At 41.0% G+C, this 18,305-nt stretch overlaps 1 protein-coding gene across 1 annotated transcript in view; it reads left to right on the top strand.

Moving 5' to 3' along the window:
- Window positions 1-16,505: 16,505 nt before the first annotated feature.
- The window catches only part of dbt (dihydrolipoamide branched chain transacylase E2), a 45,309-nt gene continuing 43,509 nt past the window's right edge, over window positions 16,506-18,305 (top strand). The window contains exon 1 of the mRNA XM_041207664.1: window positions 16,506-16,616. Coding sequence (XP_041063598.1) covers window positions 16,539-16,616 — 78 coding nt within the window. The 5' untranslated portion in view covers window positions 16,506-16,538. The remainder of the gene's footprint in view (window positions 16,617-18,305) is intronic.

The raw sequence follows: 18,305 nt of genomic DNA, 5'->3' as shown, positions 1-18,305 counted from the left end.
CCGCAAGAATGACCCAAACCTCCCTGTCGCTTGCCATTTTAACACTCCACCCTGCTCTCTTGCCCACATGTCTGTCCTTGGCTTGCTGCATTGTTCCAGTGAAGCCCAATGCAAACTGGAGGAACAACACCTCATCTTACGACTAGGGACTTTACAGCCTTCCGGACTGAATATTGAATTCAACAACTTTAGGTCGTGAGCTCCCTCCCCCATCCCCACCCCCTTTCTGTTTCCCCCTTCCTTTTTTTTCCAATAAATTATAAAGATTTTCCTTTTCCCACCTATTTCCATTATCAAAAAAAACCCCACTAGAGCTATACCTTGAGTGCCCTACCATCCATTCTTAATTAGCACATTCGTTTAGATAATATCACCGCATTAACTTTAACACCTATGTGTTCTATTGTACTATTGTCGTTGACATCTTTTGATGATCTGCTTCTATCACTGCTTGTTTGTCCCTACAACCACAACCCCCCCCACCTCTCTCTCTCTCTCGATCTCTCCGCCCCCCCACACACGCACCTTAAACCAGCTTATATTTCAACCCTTTCTTGGACTCGAACTCAAGTTCTGTCGAAGGGTCATGAGGACTCGAAACGTCAACTCTTTTCTTCTCCGCCGATGCTGCCAGACCTGCTGAGTTTTTCCAGGTAATTCTGTTTTTGTTTTGGATTTCCAGCATCCGCAGTTTTTTTGTTTTTACCTCAGATCAATCTCCTAGCTAAATCCCGCCCCCACATCAATCACCCAATTAATCCCGCCCCTCACATCAATCACCCAATTAAACCCCGCCCCTCACTTCAATCTCCCAGCCAAATCCCACCCCTCACATCAATCACCCAATTAAACCCCGTCCCTCTCAACAAACCTCGTTCCTCAATCCAAACCCCGCCCTTCACAACAAACCCGTGCCTCACAACAAACCCCAGCGCTCGCATCAATCACGTACTAAACCCCAACCGCCCTCACAAATCCCACCCTCAAATCAATCGCTCAGTGAAATCCCCCTCACTCAAAACCCACCGCTGAACTCAATAATCCACAGCGTCCACCAAAAACCCTAACCCTCCCTCCCAGAATCACAATGTTTTCCCTAATTGTCCCTGCCTTCTTCCACCTCAGAGCCTCCCCATTTCAATGAATCACCTCAACTCTTTCAATCACCAACTATTCTTATTATTATGTAGTAAACATTCCCTCTGGTCCTCCCCTCAGTTACTCCCAACAACCCCTCCCTTTCTTTCGGCACCTTTCCAAACAAGTGCAGGAGATGTAACACCAGCTCTTTTACCTTCTCCCCCACAAACACACCACTCAGGTGAAATAGAAATTTACATCTTTCAACTTAGCATACTGTATTCACTGCGATCTGCTCCACACTGGGGAGACCACATACAGACTGGGTGATCATTTTGCAGAACACCTCCGTTCAGTCTACAGATGTAACCCTGAGCTTCCAGTCACCTGTAGGGTGGCTATTCATCCAGTTTTATACTGGACAGTCTGTTGGTCTGTCCCCTGACACCTTTATTTCTAGTATTTCAGAACAATGAGGGATAGAGAAAGATCACAAGAAATATGAGCAGCAGTAGACCATATGGCCCTTCAAGCTTGCTCTGCCACTCAATACAATCATGGCTGGTCTTGGACTTCAACTCTACTTCCCTGCCCATTCCCCATACCCCTTGATTCCCTGAGAGACCAAAATCTATCCATCCCAGACTTAAATGTATTCAGTGGTGGAGCATCCACAACTCTCTGGAGTAGGGAAATCCAAAGATTCACAACCCTTTAAGTGAAGTAATTTCCCCTCATCTTAGTCCTAAATGATCAGCCCCTTATCCTGAGACTGTGGCCCCGTGTTTTAGCTTCCCCGACCAGCGGAAACAATCACTCAGTCCACAATCTTTGTAATATTTCTTAAAGGTAACGCTTCAGGCAACCTGGTAGACACATTCATTATTGTCAGTAAAAGCTGATTTCCACTTTTAGTCTTAGGGCCTGTAACTCCGCTAATCACACAATCAATCTTGACCCTGGTAAACGGTTCTTCAAATGCTGGTATCGGGATTAAATGTGCCGGCTTAATCACTGCTTGTGATTTTCCTGTTACTACATCCCTATGCAATCCTGACCAAAAAAAACCCCTCTGTATCTTTTCCTGTGTTTTCCTAATTCCCAAATATCCCCCCATTGGAATTTCATGAGCAACCCTCAGAATCTCATTGCTATACCTTAATGGGATAACAACCTGATGCACCTCCCTCCAGCTTTCATTTGCTGAGACATGATCCAGCCTCCACTTTCTCATTAAAGTACCTTCCCAAGATAATAACATACTGGAATACATTTTGCCTCTGTTTCTGAATAAGCTTTCTGATATAACTGTTTTAATTTTCTGTAACTCTGCTAATCTCCTTGAGTTAAACACTTTGGCTGGATTGTCCTGTATTCTTTCTTCCTGAACAATGCTATCAAACACAGTGACAGCTAATTGCATTTTGACACCTTCTCCTTGCCTTTGAACTGCCTCCCTTTCTCTTTTTTCTTGTTCTTCCCTATGAGCCTTTGATCTTGTTACAACACCATCAGGAAACAATTCAGGATGTTCCTTCTGTAACACCTCTGTTGAAAACACTTCTATAGGCTGCCCAACTACCATAGGCATCACCCACATTTGCGATCCAGCTATATCATTACCCATTGAATAAATTGAACCCCTGCATTTCCACCACTCCAACCATAACTTCACCTGTTTTCCATTTGCTCTTTAAATTTACCTTCCACAATGGAATAGATTTAGTATCTCCATGAAACTTACTTATTATTTACCTCCTCTTGCAATACTCCCTTTGAACAACAAGCATCACTATCCCACAACATTAAGGGTTGACTAGCCCCTGTGTCTCTTAAAATTTTAATATCTTTACCTACTCCACTCTGTACACGTGGAAAGACTTTCCCTTCACACACAAAGTCTTTAAATATTTCTACAATCTACTCCTCAGAATTCTCTTGAGTAAACTGTGAACACATTCCTACTTCTTCACCTATCACTGATTCTCTTTGTTTCACCTATATACAAACCACTGGTTTCTCCTGTCCCTGAACCTCAGAACCCACAGTACTTTTATTTCCAGGGCATTTCTGTACCCTAACAATTCCAACAGATTTTTCCTGCAATTTCCAACACACTAACTTTGTGTGCCCCACTTTATTACAATGAAAAACCTCCATTTTCGAATGTCACTTCTACCTTCAGCACCTTCCTTTTTATTCTGAGAAAAAACTTCCTGGGAACTTCCAGCTACTCCTCTTCCCTGATAACCTACCTTCCATTCACCTTCCCACTTTTTATCCTTTTCCCATTTGAAAGGGTGACGATAAAAAAGTTTAGCTCTATGAGCTAACTTTGCTGCTGGTCTTAGAGAATCAGCCCTCTGTTCCTCCATATGAGTTCTCACTACCGAAGGGATTGAATCTTTAAATTCTTCCAAAAGAGTAACTTACCTAAGAGCTGCATAAAATGTCTCTATTTTAATATCCGTATCCACTGGTCAAAATTATTTTGTTTTACTCTTTCAAACTCAATATACGTTTGCTCAGCTGTTTTCTCATATTCTTAAATTTCTGCCTGTATGCTTCAGGAATCAACTCATATGCACTCAAAATAGCCTTTTCAACACATCATAATTGACAAACATTTCTTCTGATAGCGAAGCATATACCTTATGTGCCCTACCCACTAACTTAGACTGTAATAATAACATCCAGTTTTCCTGTGGCCATTTCACCTGTTTAGCTAGCTTCTCAAATGAAATAAAGAATATTTCAATATCTTTTTCCTCAAATTTTGGAAGAGCTTATACAAATTTAAAGAGCTCCCCACTGGGTTCTACTCTGGAGATAAGTCCTTCCTCACCTACTGGCACCTCTTTTTTTAACTGCCAATATTTTCAATTGGAGTTCTCTCTCTCTCTTTTTCTCTTTCCTCCCTCTCTATCTTCACAATTTCTAATTCCTTTTTCTGTTTTCTTTCTCTCTCCTGTCTTTCTACTGTTCCCTTTTAAAAGCCATTTCTCTGTCTTTTGCTTCTAATCCAAGCTTTTTCAGTTCCTTTGCTTGTTCAAATTCAAGCGTTTTCATTTGTAACTAAGTCTCACTACTTCCAACTATGACTCACTAGTGTCAGATTTCACTTCCAACTGTAGATGTTGTGCTACACTTTTAATTTTATCTGATTTCCTAGCACCCTTAGGTAACCCCAATTTTAACTTATTTGTCAACTCAGTTAACTTACTTTTGGTTATTTTTTCAACCCAATCAGACAAGTCTTTGCAATTGCCAAAGCCATCTTGCCATCTCACCACTTCTAAAATACCTAACCAACTCCTGAATTCAAAGTGCTTCTCGTACTTATATCCTTAAGATTCACCAATTTCAAACCAGTCAAAGAATTAGAAATATTTTTTATCATGGATGAGCTCTCGATTGTTATGACACAGCTGTTGGTAAAGGCTGTTACTTAAAATCCCAGAGGCAAACTTTAAACAACTGTCATAACCTTTATTTTCAAGTGGTATGTTTTGAGTTGCAGTTCTAAATTCAGGGAAAAGACCACTGGTTCTCGAGAGGTGTTTATATCAACTACATGAGACATTTATTAATTTACATAAGTTAAATATATACACATGGCTACAAATTACTATTATCATAACTTTTTAACAAATTCCCAAACTAATCTCCACTAAGGCAACAACAACCCATAGTTTTTAAGCAGACACCAGGCAAAGCACTTGCACCTAACAAATTCAAGATGAGATTCCTTTCACTTTGGTTCCTTTCCAGGCAGTTGTAGGTTTACAGCTGCTTTAATGTTGAATGCCTCTGCTCTGCACACACAAACCTGCCTTCTGTTATACCCAGCATTCTCTTTGAACGTAAATTCTCATTGTACTGTGAGGCCCCTTTAAACACCACCTCTTCTAACAATAGAACTCCTTTCATAGTACCAATTTTATTAGTAATATAAACATATTGCTTGGTCTCTTCTAGCTAGGTGCAAGTTTTCACTCCCCTTCTTGAATGCTCTATTCAACAAAATGCAAATGTACCTTTATCTCTCTGTTTACATCTCAAAACTACTATACATCAAAGCACCCAGACCAGCTGGCTTTAATCCAATTAAGACACACAAGGACACACCCACAGACTAAACTTCTATTTAAAAAAATAATTTCTAATAATATTATATACATCAGTAGCTTTAAGACACCTATCAAGCCCCTTTGGAACCTTGGATGTTTCAATGAGATCAATTCACATTCTTCTAAACCACAGAGAAAATAGACCCAGTTTGCTCAGCCTGTCATGAAAGGACAAGCCCCTCATCCCAGGAATTAATTTAGTAAACGTTTACTGTAACACCTCCAATGCAAGTACATCTTTTCTTACATGTGGAGACCAAAACAGCACACAGTACTCCAAATGTGGTCTCACCAAAATCCAGAACAACTCTAGCAAGACTTCTTTATTCCTATACTCCAATCCCCTTGCAATAAAGGCCAACATGCCATTTGCCTTCTTAATTTCTTACTGTGCCTATATGTTAACTTTTTTTGCTTTCTTGTATGAGTACACCCAAGTCTCTTTGAATGTCAACACTTACAGGTTTCTCATCTTTGAACATTATTCAGTTTCTCTATTCTTTTGACCAAAGTGAATAACTTCATAATACCCTACATTATAATCCATCTGCCATCTTGTTGCCCATTCGCTTAACCTGTCTATATCTCTTTGCAGCCTCTGTGTCCTCCCGACAGCTTAAGTTTCCACCTAGCTTTGTTTCATCAGCAAACTTAGATACATTACTCTCTGTCTCTTCATCTGAGTCATTAATATAGATTAAAGATATATAGCTGAGGCCCCAGCACTGACCCTTGTGGTACTCCACTATGCACTACCTGCCAACTTGAAAAAAGTCTCATTTATGCCCACTCTGCTTCCTATCTGCTAACCAATCCTCCAGCCATGCTAATATATTACCTCTAACTCAATGTACATTTATCTTGCCTATTAACATTTTGTGTGGCACCTTATCAAAAGCCTTTTGGAAATCCAGGTGTACTATACCTACTGGTTCCCCTATATCTACCTTACTAATTAAATCCTTTAAAAAAACTCCCATAAATTTGTTAAACAGGATTTCTGTTTAATAGAACCATGTTGACTTGTTCTAATCATCCTGTGCTTTTCTAAGTGCATTGTTAACACTTCCTTAATAATAAATCCCAGCATTTTCCCAACAACTGACATTAGGCTAACTGGTCTGTAGTTCCAAGATTTCGGTCTTCTTCCTTCCTTGAAAAGTGATGTAACATTTGCCAACTGCCAATCTGATGGGACCATTCCTGAATCCAATGAATTCTGGAAATTCATAATCAGTGCATCCACTATCACTGAAGCTATCTCCTTTAGAGCCCTAGGATGTCAGCCATCAGGTTCAAGGGATTTGTTGCATTTTAAATGTTTAAGTTTCTCCAAAACCTTTTCTCTGTTGATGTTAATTTCATTAATTTCCTCACTTTTTAGCTCCTAGTTTACCATCAATTTTGAATGAAACTTGTGTCTTCGACTGTGAAGACTGATATTTGTTCAATGGCTCTGCAATTTCTTCATTCCCCATTATAATTTCTCCTGTCTCTGATTCTGATGAACTAACATTAACTTTAGCTACTTTCTTCCTTTTTATATACTTATAAAAGTTTTTACAATCTGTTTTTATATTACTGGCTAGTTTACTCTGGTATTCTTTTTTTCCTTTTTATCAACTTTTTGGTAGCCTTTTTCTGGTTTCTAAAACACACCTAATCCTCAGACTTGTTACTGGTTTTTTTTTTGCAATATTGTATGTTTCTTCTTTTAATCTAATACTATGCCTAACACCCGAGTAAACCACAGATGGGTCTTTCTCACTGAGTTTTCGTTTTTCCATGGAATATATTTTTGTTGGATATTTTGAATTGTTTTTTTAAATATTTCCCATTATTTATTTACAGCCATGCCTTTTAGTCTATTTACCCAATTTACCTTAGCCAGTTCTTCCTCATATCTATGCAATTGGCTTTGTTTAAGTTTAAGACTCTTGTTTGTGATCAGAGTATGTCACTTTCAAATTTAACCTGGAATTCAATGGTATTATGATCACTATTTCCCAGTGGATCCTTTTACTATGACATTACTAATTAAGCCTGCTTCATTACACAGTGCTAGATCTAAGATAGCTTCATCCCTCATTGGCTCCAAAGTGTATTGGTCCAATAAACTGTCATAAAAACATTCCACAAACTCATATTCTAAAGCACTCTTGCCAAATTGTTTGCTAATGAGACAAAGAGAAGTGCACCTGAGAAAACTAGAGAGTGAGGCACATACATAGACAGAAGATTCAGTTCATCAGGGATTTCAATCTTTAAATTCAGAAATTCAGGATGGGCAGCCCCACAGTGACAGTATAGGCAAAGTCAGTAGCAATATAAATTGGTGGGGCGGAGGGGTGGGTGGGTGGTGACACAGACTCACCAAAGATAACCAAGATTTTCAGTGCTGCATGGGACATTCCTGGACAGGTTGACAGACTACAGTGGAGACAGAAAAGCAACATAATTCAAATCAATGATGACAATAGTGGCAAAACATACATGAATAGTGTTTTATAGTTACTGATTTTTCCATCACGCACAGTCAAAGTTTCCAGTAAAGGCAACCCTCGGACCTCAGATATCTTGTTGGATAAACCCAGTTCTCGCAATTGATGGCAAAAGTGATATTGCATGTCATTAAAAGATGTACCAATGAATTAAAATTTATGTTTATAGTTTTCTTGATAATGGAGACCAGAATAACCTCCGGTTTACTTAATTATTGTTGTGTGTGTGCGAGCACAGGAATTGGCAGGGGAGTATCCTTGAACTTCGTCAGTGGCTGTCCTATTCATCTGTCATTTTAATTCTCCACATTGTTCTCACACTGACTTCTTTCTCTTTGGCCTCTTACAGTGTTCAAATGAAGCTCAACCTAAGCTCAAGAAACAGCAACTCATCTTTCAATTAGGCTCTTTACAGCCAACCTGCTAGACTCAACTCTGAGTTCAACAGTTTCAGGCCATGATCTCTGCCACCATTTTGTTTGCTTTTTGTTTACAGATTTTGTTTTCCCTCTCATTTTTCTCTTGCTTTTGCTTTCAGATGGCAGTTGTTCATCGTCCTGCAATTTGCATCTCCTCCAGATATATTGTTTGTTTGTTTACTTGTCCCATTACCACTCCCTTTGCACCAAGATCACCTTTCTATCTTCCACCCTATCATGAATCTCCTTTTTTTCCACCTCCCCCTTTCATTTGCTTAAAACCTATGACATTTCTAACTTTTCGCAGTTCTGATGAAAGGTCACAGACCCTGAAAATTAACTCATTTTTTCTTTCCACTGATGCTCCTTGACCAACTGAGTAATTCCAGCATTTTCTGTTTTTATGACTGCACATCAATCATCCACCTAAACCCTGCCCCTCACTGTAAGCTCCATTCCTCACATTAACCCCATCCTTCACTCTTATCAAACCTTGTCCTTCACAACAATCCCAGCCCTCACACCAAACCGTGCCCAATACATCAGTTACCTGTACAAATTGCACTCCTGACATCATTCACTGGCCTGGATCCTGCTCCTCACATAATTCCATGCATGGCAGGGAAAATACTGGAATCCATTATTAAAGGGCATGTTAACAAGGAAGTTAGAGAATTACAATATGATTAGGCACAGTCAAAACAGCACAAATTGTGTTTGACAAATCTATTAAGAGATTTTAGAGGGTTTAACGAGCATGGTAGAAAAGGGAGAACCACTGGATGTGTTATATATTTGGATTTGCAGGGGGCATTCAATCAGGTACCGCACAAGAGGTAGTGACACAAGGTTAGGCTTTATGGATTTGAGGTTATATAGTAGCATGGATTGAGGATTGGTTAATGGGTAGCAAACAGAGAGTAGGAATAAATGGATTATCTTCAGGATAGCAGGGTTTAACTATTGGAGTGCTGCTAGAATCAATGCTTGGCCTCAGCAATTTACGATCTATACCAATGATTTAGATGAGGAACCCGTGTGCAATGTATCCAACTTTACTGACAACCCAAAGCGAGATGGGAAAGTAAGCTTGTGAAGGGGATGTAAAGTGTTTGCAAAGGGATATAGACAGTTAATGAATGAACAGACAGACAATAATCTGGGCAAGTGTGAAATTATCCATTTAGGCACAGTGAATGGGAGACGATGGCATAGTGGTATTGTCACTGGACTGGTAATCCTGAGACCCAGGGTAATGGACCCAGGTTCAAATCTTGCCGTGGCAGTTGGTGGAATTTGAATTCAATAACAAAAATATGGAATTAAAAGTCTTATGATGACCATGAAACCATTATTGATTTTTGGAAAAACCCATCTGGTTCACTAATTTCCTTTAGGGAAATCTGCCATCCTTAAACGGTCTGGCCTACATGTGACTCCTGACCCACAGCAATGTGGTTGACTCTTCAATGGCCTAGTAAACCACTCAGTTTCATCAAACTGCTACAAAGCCTCGATAAGGGAATGAAACCAGATGGACCACCTAGCATCAGCCTCCTCACTAATGTTGGGGGCTAGTGCCAAAATTGGGAGAGCTGTCTCACTGACTAGTCAAGCAGCACTGACATAGTCATCCTCACGGAATCACATCTTACAGATAATGACCCAGACATCACCATCCCTCACCATCTCTACCCCAGCAGAGGTGGCGGCACAGTGGTGTACAGTAGGGAGTGAGTTGCCCTGGAAGTCCTCAATTTTGACTCCGGACCCCATGAAATCTCATAGCATCAGGTCAAACATGGGCAAGGAAACTTTCTGCTGATTACAACGTATTGCCCTCCCTCAGGTAATGAATCAGTGGTCCTCCATGTTGAATACCACTTGGAGGAAGCACTGAGGGTGGCAAGGGTGCAGAATGTACTCTGGGTGGGGGGCTTCAATGTCAATCATCAAGAGTGTCTCACTGGCACCACAAAGCCTCGATAAGGGAATGAAACCAGATGGACCACCTAGTATCAGCCTCCTCACTAATGTTGGGGGCTAGTGCCAAAATTGGGAGAGCTGTCTTGACCTCATCATCACCAACCTGTTCATGACAGTATTGATAGGAGTGATCAACTTCCAATCTCTTTGCACTCCTGCTTCAATATGGCCGCTTTGAATGTTTGGACAAAGCACTTCGCTTCACCATTTGAGGATGGGTAGTATGGCGAAATGCTTGATCCCATTGTTTTTCAGGAATGTTTGAAATTCACATGATGTAAACTGTGTGCCATTGTCAGACAGAATCTGCTCCAGCACTCCAAAAGTAGTGAACACATTCCAGAGAGCATCGATGGCCTTTGTCGAAATAACGTGAATAACGTGAGACCACTTTGTGTAGGCATTCACCACAATCAGAATGTATGTCTGAGAAGTGGTCTGACCAAGCCCATGGGTGTAACGGGGCAGGTGCAGGAGAAAACTTAATTTCTTGGCATGAAAAGCAATCACTGACCGTGCCTTCAATGTCTTTATCCAGGTTTGGCCCCCATACATGTAGATGAGCTAATGCTTTAATTTTGATGATTCCCATGTGATTGAGGCGAAGTTCTAACACTCGTATTTGGAATTTTGGAGGAGTTATGATTCCCCATAACAAACAACCATCTTGCAGAGTCAGCTGAAATCTATACATGTAGTAAGGTTTAAGCTCAGTAATGACTTCTTGAGGTACACGCCAACCCTTCTGTGTGTATAGGTAAACTTTGGAGGGCACACAATCCCTCTGCTTTTCAAGTCGAATTTGATCCACTTTATCAGGTAACATGTCTATCTGGTTCAAATTGAACTTTGGGTTGTGGAGCTATGGTGTAATGGAAGTCTGGAAAGTGCATCCGCATTTCTATGATTCTCACTAGAGTGAAACGTAATTTCGTACTGGTACGCAGATAAGATCAGTGCCCACCTTTGTAGGCATGCAAGGGCAAGTGTCGGGGTTTGTGACTTCAGGCTAAGCAACCAGGTCAAAGGCTTTTGGTCTGTAATTAACGTGAATTTATGCCCACACAAATATTGGTGGAGCGTCTTGACTCTATAGATTAGTCCAACAGCTTCCTTCTCAATTTGGGCATAATTTTGTTCTGCCTTGGACAATGTGCATGAGGAGTATGCAATGGGCCTTTCACTGCCTTCAGGAAATGTATGGGAGATGATAGCTCCAACACCATATTCAGAGGCATCACAAACCAGACTGACAGGCAACTTTTCATTGAAATGTGCCAGGGCTTTAGCAGAAGTGAGCTCTTGCTTGAATTCCTTGAAACTTTCCTGACAGGCTTGTGACCAATCCCATTTTGCATTCTTCTTCAGCAGATGCTGTCTTGGTAGCCAAACTGGAAATGAACTTGCTGTGGTAATTCACAAGTCCCAAAAATGAACGAAGCTCCTTAACACTTTTCAGCTGTGGTACATTCAGCACTGCCTCCACCTTTCTGGGTGAGGTTGAAAGGCCAGTTTCATCAATCACATGTCCCAGGTACTCCACTCAGGGCTTTAGGAATGAGCGCTTGGATTTCTTATAGCAGATGCTGTATTTTTCCAGTCTACGCAGACCCTGCCTAGGTTCTCTAAATGAGTTGGGAGGCTTTTCCCGGTGAAGAGCATGTCATCTTGGAAGCAGATTACACCAGGGATACCCTGCATTATTTTGTCCATGGCCTCCTGGAATAAGGCTGGTGATGACGTGATTTCAAATGGTAGTCATTGGTATTGATACAAACCTCTGTGTGTGCTGATGGTTGTATAGTTCCTGGAATCTTCACTCAGCTGCATTTGCAAAAATGCCTGTGATAGGTCAAACTTTGTGAATAAATTCACCTCCATTCAGAGCAGAAACATCTCCTCAATTTTGGGTAGCGGGTACTGATGCACTTCCAGGAAAGGATTAATGGTGATTTTATAGTCTTCACCTATTCTGATAGACCCATCATCTTTTACTACTGGGACTATTGCAGCTGCCCACTCTGCATAATCAACTTTCTCAATGATCTGAAGGTTTTCAAGTCATTCTAGTTCCTGCTCGATTTTTTGTTGCATTGAGTAGGGAACTGAACATGATTTGAAGAACCTTGGAGGAGATTCGGCCTTCACAGCAAGTTTGACTTCAATGTCTTTAATAACGCCAAGACTTTCTTTGAATTCATCACTATGCTTGTCTAACGAGGACAGCAACATGAGGTTGCAATGCACTTAATTTATTTTATTCCATTCCAGCCGAATTTCTTTTAGCCAGTTCCTGCTCATAAGAAATGGACGATCCCCTTTCACAATGATAAGTGGCAGCCTTGCTATTTTATCTCAATATTTAGCTTGAACGGGCATTTTTCCAAGTATATTCACAGGCTCACCAGTGTAGGCGCTAAGCTGGAAGACGGTTTTTTCCCAATGGGCATTTCTTGAAAATTTCCTCCCTTGTCTTCTCTGAATGCTGATGCTCCAGTGTCAACCTCCATTTCAATCATTTAAGGCAAGGGCAACTGTTAGTCCTTCATCTAGTTTTAGATGAGACTGATGGCAATACAATTGCTCTTCTGTATTGTTGTTGTTAATTTCACTCACTGACTCGCCTGGACTGGCAAAACTTTTGTGCTTTATTTCCAAGTAATGTGTTTTTTTAAACTGCCTGTTTATTTTCAAGTGCAACTTGTCTGTGTGCGCTACTTGATGCCCTTTTCTTGGCGGTACTACTTTACTGTGATCAGCCTTTGATCTACATGGACACTGTATATGTCTGTTTTTTCCACGTTAGTGACAATCAGCAGTTTTCCACTTACAGGCTTCTGCATTACAGCAATAACATGTTTCCAAGCGAGTATACCCTGACTTTACTATTTTAACTTTGGCATTGTTAGAATGCACTTTCAAATCTCCAGCTTGTTTCTCTGACATTTCTATGGTTTGCGCAATCTTGAACACTTTCTTCAGTGTCAACTCTTGCTTCACTAACAATCTATGCTGAATTCTTTAATTTCTTAGTCCACAAAGCGATCATGTAACGTTTTTACCAGGTAACCTTTAAAGTCACAATGTTCCGCTAACTTTCTCAACTCAGCCAGGAACTGGGAAACTAATTCACTCACATTCAGTTCTCTTTGGTGAAACTTGTAGTTTTCAGCAATAATTGCTAGTCTGGGATCATAGTGCTTTTTCAAAATGTCCACAAGCTCTTTTAAGCTCTTATTTGCTGGCTTGTCAAGAGCAATGAGATTTCTTAGTAAAGTGAAATTTTTCATCCTGATCACTGCAAGAAACACCGAGGCCTGCTTTTCCTCTTCAATCTCATTCGTAATGAAAACTGTTCCATTTGCTTGACATAAACTACAAAGTCCACAGTAGCTGGATCAAAAGCCACTAAAACCCCTAATAATGATGATCCCATCCTCACTTTTATTTGAAGAGTTTTGTCACTTCTTAACAATTAAGAATACACACAGACACACAGCTATCTGCTTCTGAACCCCAGCTTCCTATATAAAAACACAGGAGGTTCCTTTATTGCTTATTCTACGCCAGAGGGCAATACATCTGGGACTTAGCACATCCTACTAGCAGGTTTTTTATATAACACTTCTTTTTAACTAAAATGTCCTTTTACAAAAAAGCATAAACGTTAAACACAAACATCACAACCACCACCTGGAAGTTCCCTTCCAAGTCATTCACCATCCTGACTTGGAAATATATTGTCATTCCTTCACTGGGTCAAAAACCTGGAACTCCTTTTCTAACAGCACTGTGGGTGTACCTACACCATGTGGACTGCAGCAGTTCAAGAAGGCAGCTCACTATCACCTTCTCAAGGGCAACTAGGGATGGGCAATAAATGCTGGCCCAGCCAGCGAAGCCCACATCCTGTAAATGAATAAAAATTAATTCAAAAAGGTGAGAGACTAGTAAATGTTCATATTCAGAGGGACTTTTGGGCTTTGTACAAAAATCACAGGAAGATACTGTAATAAAAATAGTAAGCAATTAGGAAGGCAAATGGTATGTTAGCCTTAATTACAAGGAGGGTGGATCTGAGTAAAATAGTTTTGGTGCAATTATATAGGGCTTTGGTGACTATGCCTGGAATGTAAATCTGTTTTGCATCTTCTCCAATATCTCTATATCCTTCTTATAACATGGAATCATAAACTATGCATATTAGTCTAAGTGTGATCCATCCAAAGTTCAATACAAGTTTACCTAGCTTCTTTGCTTTTCAATTATTTTCCTCTAAGAATGCTTTTTATGGCCTTATTAAGCTGTGTTGCTGTTTTTAGAAATTTGTCTATCTGCGCTCCTTTATCTCTTTGCTTTCTATGCCATTTAGACTCTTATTTTCCAAAGAGTATACATTGTCCTTATTCTTCCTACCAAAATGCTCTATGTTGAAATTAATTTACCATTTAAACATTCATTCTTCAAGTTTATTCATGTCTTCCCTTAAGCCAAACACAAATACAAACATAGGCAGTGTTCTTTACGTCAATAGCTGACTGTATTCTCCTTTACTGCCTGCTAAGGATCCTATTCTTACTTTAGAAACCAAACATGCATTTAATCAGCCTCTTGACCTTAGTAAATATCACAACACGCTTTACAGTGAAGAATCCACACTACAATAGGTGATGAAAGGTTTTGAGACTTTTGACAGAGAGATTCAAGAGTGTGGGGTCAAGGTCGAGGCTGTACCACTGACTTAAGAGGTCTGTGTTGGAAGACAATTGGTATGAATTGCTCACAGGACTGGAGAAAGTAGCAAAGATAATATAGTGTGGTGAAGGGTTTCTAAATGAAGGTCAGTAATTTGAAATCAATACGTTGGCATGGGGGTAGAGCTGATGGAATCAAAAGTTGAAAGATGTGAGCAACAGCATGTTGAACTAGATTGGATTGCACACTTGCTAGTAAATGGTCTCAATTGGATTGCACGCTCTGCTGGTCTATGGACTATTGCATTGCACACTGCGCTGGTATATGAAGTCTATTGGATTGTACACTATGTTGGTATATGGACTCTATTGCACTGCACACTGGCTGGTATATGGAATCTATTGCATTGCACACTATGTTGGTATGTGGAATCTATTGCATTGCACACTACATTGGTATGTGGAATCTATTGCATTGCACACTATGTTGGTGTGTGGAATCTATTGCATTGCACACTGTGTTGGTATATGGAATCTATTGCACTGCATACTGGCTGGTATATGGAATCTATTGCATTGCACACTATGTTGGTATGTGGAATCTATTGCATTGCACACTGGCTGGTTTATGGAATCTATTGCATTGCACACTGGCTGGTTTATGGAATCTATTGCATTGCACACTGGCTGGTATATGGAATCTATTGCATTGCACACTATGTTGGCATGTGGAATCTATTGCATTGCACACTGGCTGGTTTATGGAATCTATTGCATTGCACACTGGCTGGTTTATGGAATCTATTGCATTGCACACTATCTTGGTATGTGGAATCTATTGCATTGCACACTATGTTGGTATGTGGAATCTATTGCATTGCACACTGGCTGGTATATTGAATCTATTGCATTGCACACTATGTTGGTATGTGGAATCTATTGCATTGCACACTATGTTGGTATGTGGAATCTATTGCATTGCACACTATGTTGGTGTGTGGAATCTATTGCATTGCACACTGTGCTGGTATATGGAATCTATTGCACTGCATACTGGCTGGTATATGGAATTTGTTGCATTGCACACTGGCTGGTTTATGGAATCTATTGCATTGCACACTGGCTGGTATATGGAATCTATTGCATTGCACACTATGTTGGTTTATGGAATCTATTGCATTGCACACTATGTTGGTATGTGGAATCTATTGCATTGCACACTGTGCTGGTATATGGAATCTATTGCATTACACACTGGCTGGTATATGGAATCTATTGCATTGCACACTATGTTGGTATGTGGAATCTATTGCATTGCACACTGTGCTGGTATATGGAATCTATTGCATTACACACTGGCTGGTATATGGAATCTATTGCATTGCACACTATGTTGGTATGTGGAATCTATTGCATTGCACACTGTGCTGGTATATGGAATCTATTGCATTACACACTGGCTGGTATATGGAATCTATTGCATTGCACACTATGTTGGTATGTGGAATCTATTGCATTGCACACTGTGCTGGTATATGGAATCTATTGCATTACACACTGGCTGGTATATGGAATCTATTGCATTGCACACTATGTTGGTATGTGGAATCTATTGCATTGCACACTGTTGCTGGTGCCTCTCCTTTAAAGCGCCGCATCCACTGCACGCGGAGCAAAGCCCACTCGTCTCGTGGCGCTGACGCTGTCCTGACCTCAGTTCCGGGTAAAATGGCGGTTCTGCGTGCTGTTTTGTGGGGTGTAGGTGTAAGGTTGTCGTTCGGTACTGGCAGGACTCCGTTCCGACAGGTACTCGTTAGGGGGGGGGGGGGGGGGAGGGGGGAATTTACCAGGCCGGTGGTGGAAGTCACTTGGTTGGCAGTCGGACGCTTGTCTTAAATTTGGTGCAGCGGGAGCTTGGGGCTGGTGCCCCTTCTCCACTCTCCGAGCGGATGTTGCCTCGGCTCCGCTAATGTGCCATGGCTTGTCCTTGTCCGTCTTTTCCCTGCTGTTTGGAGTGGACCCAGTGTCGGTACCCGGGCCTCGAACTATCAGCGCTCGGCCTCGTAACAAAATGTTCATTGGCATTAGAGTCACTAAGCGCCGGCTTAGAGAGAGCTAATGCTGCGAGTTAGTATTGAATAGAGTAATTAGACACTCACATTATATTACACAGTGTGACTGTCTCTTTATTACATTGCTTATTTACCGGCGATATGTGAATTCATTTGAACGAGCTGTGCGGTGTTAAGTGCAGCAAAGGAAGCATTAATGGGTTGCAATTTATCATTGCCTGCAGTTGCATCTGTTTTTTCCTATACTGTATGTGCAATGTTAAGCTGTACCCCATGTCTAGGTGTATTTTGATTTTCTCTGCACAATCAGTGTCAAAGTAAAAAAAGAGGAGGTTGAGAAATTGTTAATGAGATAAGGAGGTAGTGTTGCCAGGACTTGCAGGTGAATCAATCATAGCTGCCAAAGATGATAGATTGTGTGGTAGCCAACTGGAGTGCTGTGTTGCAGTGAAAGAGTTCTGGGATGACATGGACAATGTCATGGATATGAACAGTGTGAAGGACACACAAGTTTTTTAGCCAGTATGTTACAAGTCCAATGAGAGGGGGTGCAATTCTACATTTAGTCTTAGGAAGTGAAGCTGGGCAAGTGGATGAAGTAGCATGCATGGGTGGGTGGGGGGACACACACGACCATTTTGAAGATAGTGACCATAATACAATTAGATTTAGCATCATTATGGAAAAGGATAAAGATAGAACAGGAGTGAAAGTTCTAAATTGGGGGAAGACATATTTTAAGTTGAAGTAGCCCATGTCCAAATGCAACAAAACCTGGACAATATCCAGGCTTGGGCTGACAAGTGGTAAGTAACATTCATGCCACACAAGTGTCAGGCAATGACCATCTCTAACAAAAGAGAATCTAACCATCGCCCCTTGATGTTTGATGGCATTACCATCACTGAATCCCCCATGATCAACATCCTGGGGGTTACCATTGACCAGAAACTGAACTGGACTAGCCATGTAAATATTGTGGCTGCAAGAGCAGGTCAGAGGCTAGGAATCGTGCAATGAGTAACTTGCCTCCTGACTCCCCAAAGCCTGTCCACCATCTACAAGGCACAAGTCAGGAGTGTGATGGAATACTCCCCACTTGCCTGGATGAGTGCAGCTCCTACAACACTGAAGAAGCTGGACACCCTCCAGGACAAAGCAGTCAGCTTGATTGGCACCACATTCACTCCCTCTACCACCGACGCACAGTAGCAGCAGTGTGTACCATGCCCAAGATGCACTGTAAGAATTCACCAAGGCTCCTTCGACAGCACCTTCCAAACCCACAAACACTATCACCTAGAAGGACAAGGGCAGCAGATAGATGGGAACACCACAACCTGGAAGTTCTCTAAGTCACTCACCATCCTGACTTGGAAATATATTGCCGTTCCTTCACTGTCGCTAGGTCAAAATCCTGGAA

Source organism: Carcharodon carcharias, chromosome 16 (genome assembly GCF_017639515.1).
Source record: "Carcharodon carcharias isolate sCarCar2 chromosome 16, sCarCar2.pri, whole genome shotgun sequence".
Classification (NCBI taxonomy): domain Eukaryota; kingdom Metazoa; phylum Chordata; class Chondrichthyes; order Lamniformes; family Lamnidae; genus Carcharodon; species Carcharodon carcharias.
This window is presented reverse-complemented; position numbering and strand designations above follow the sequence as displayed.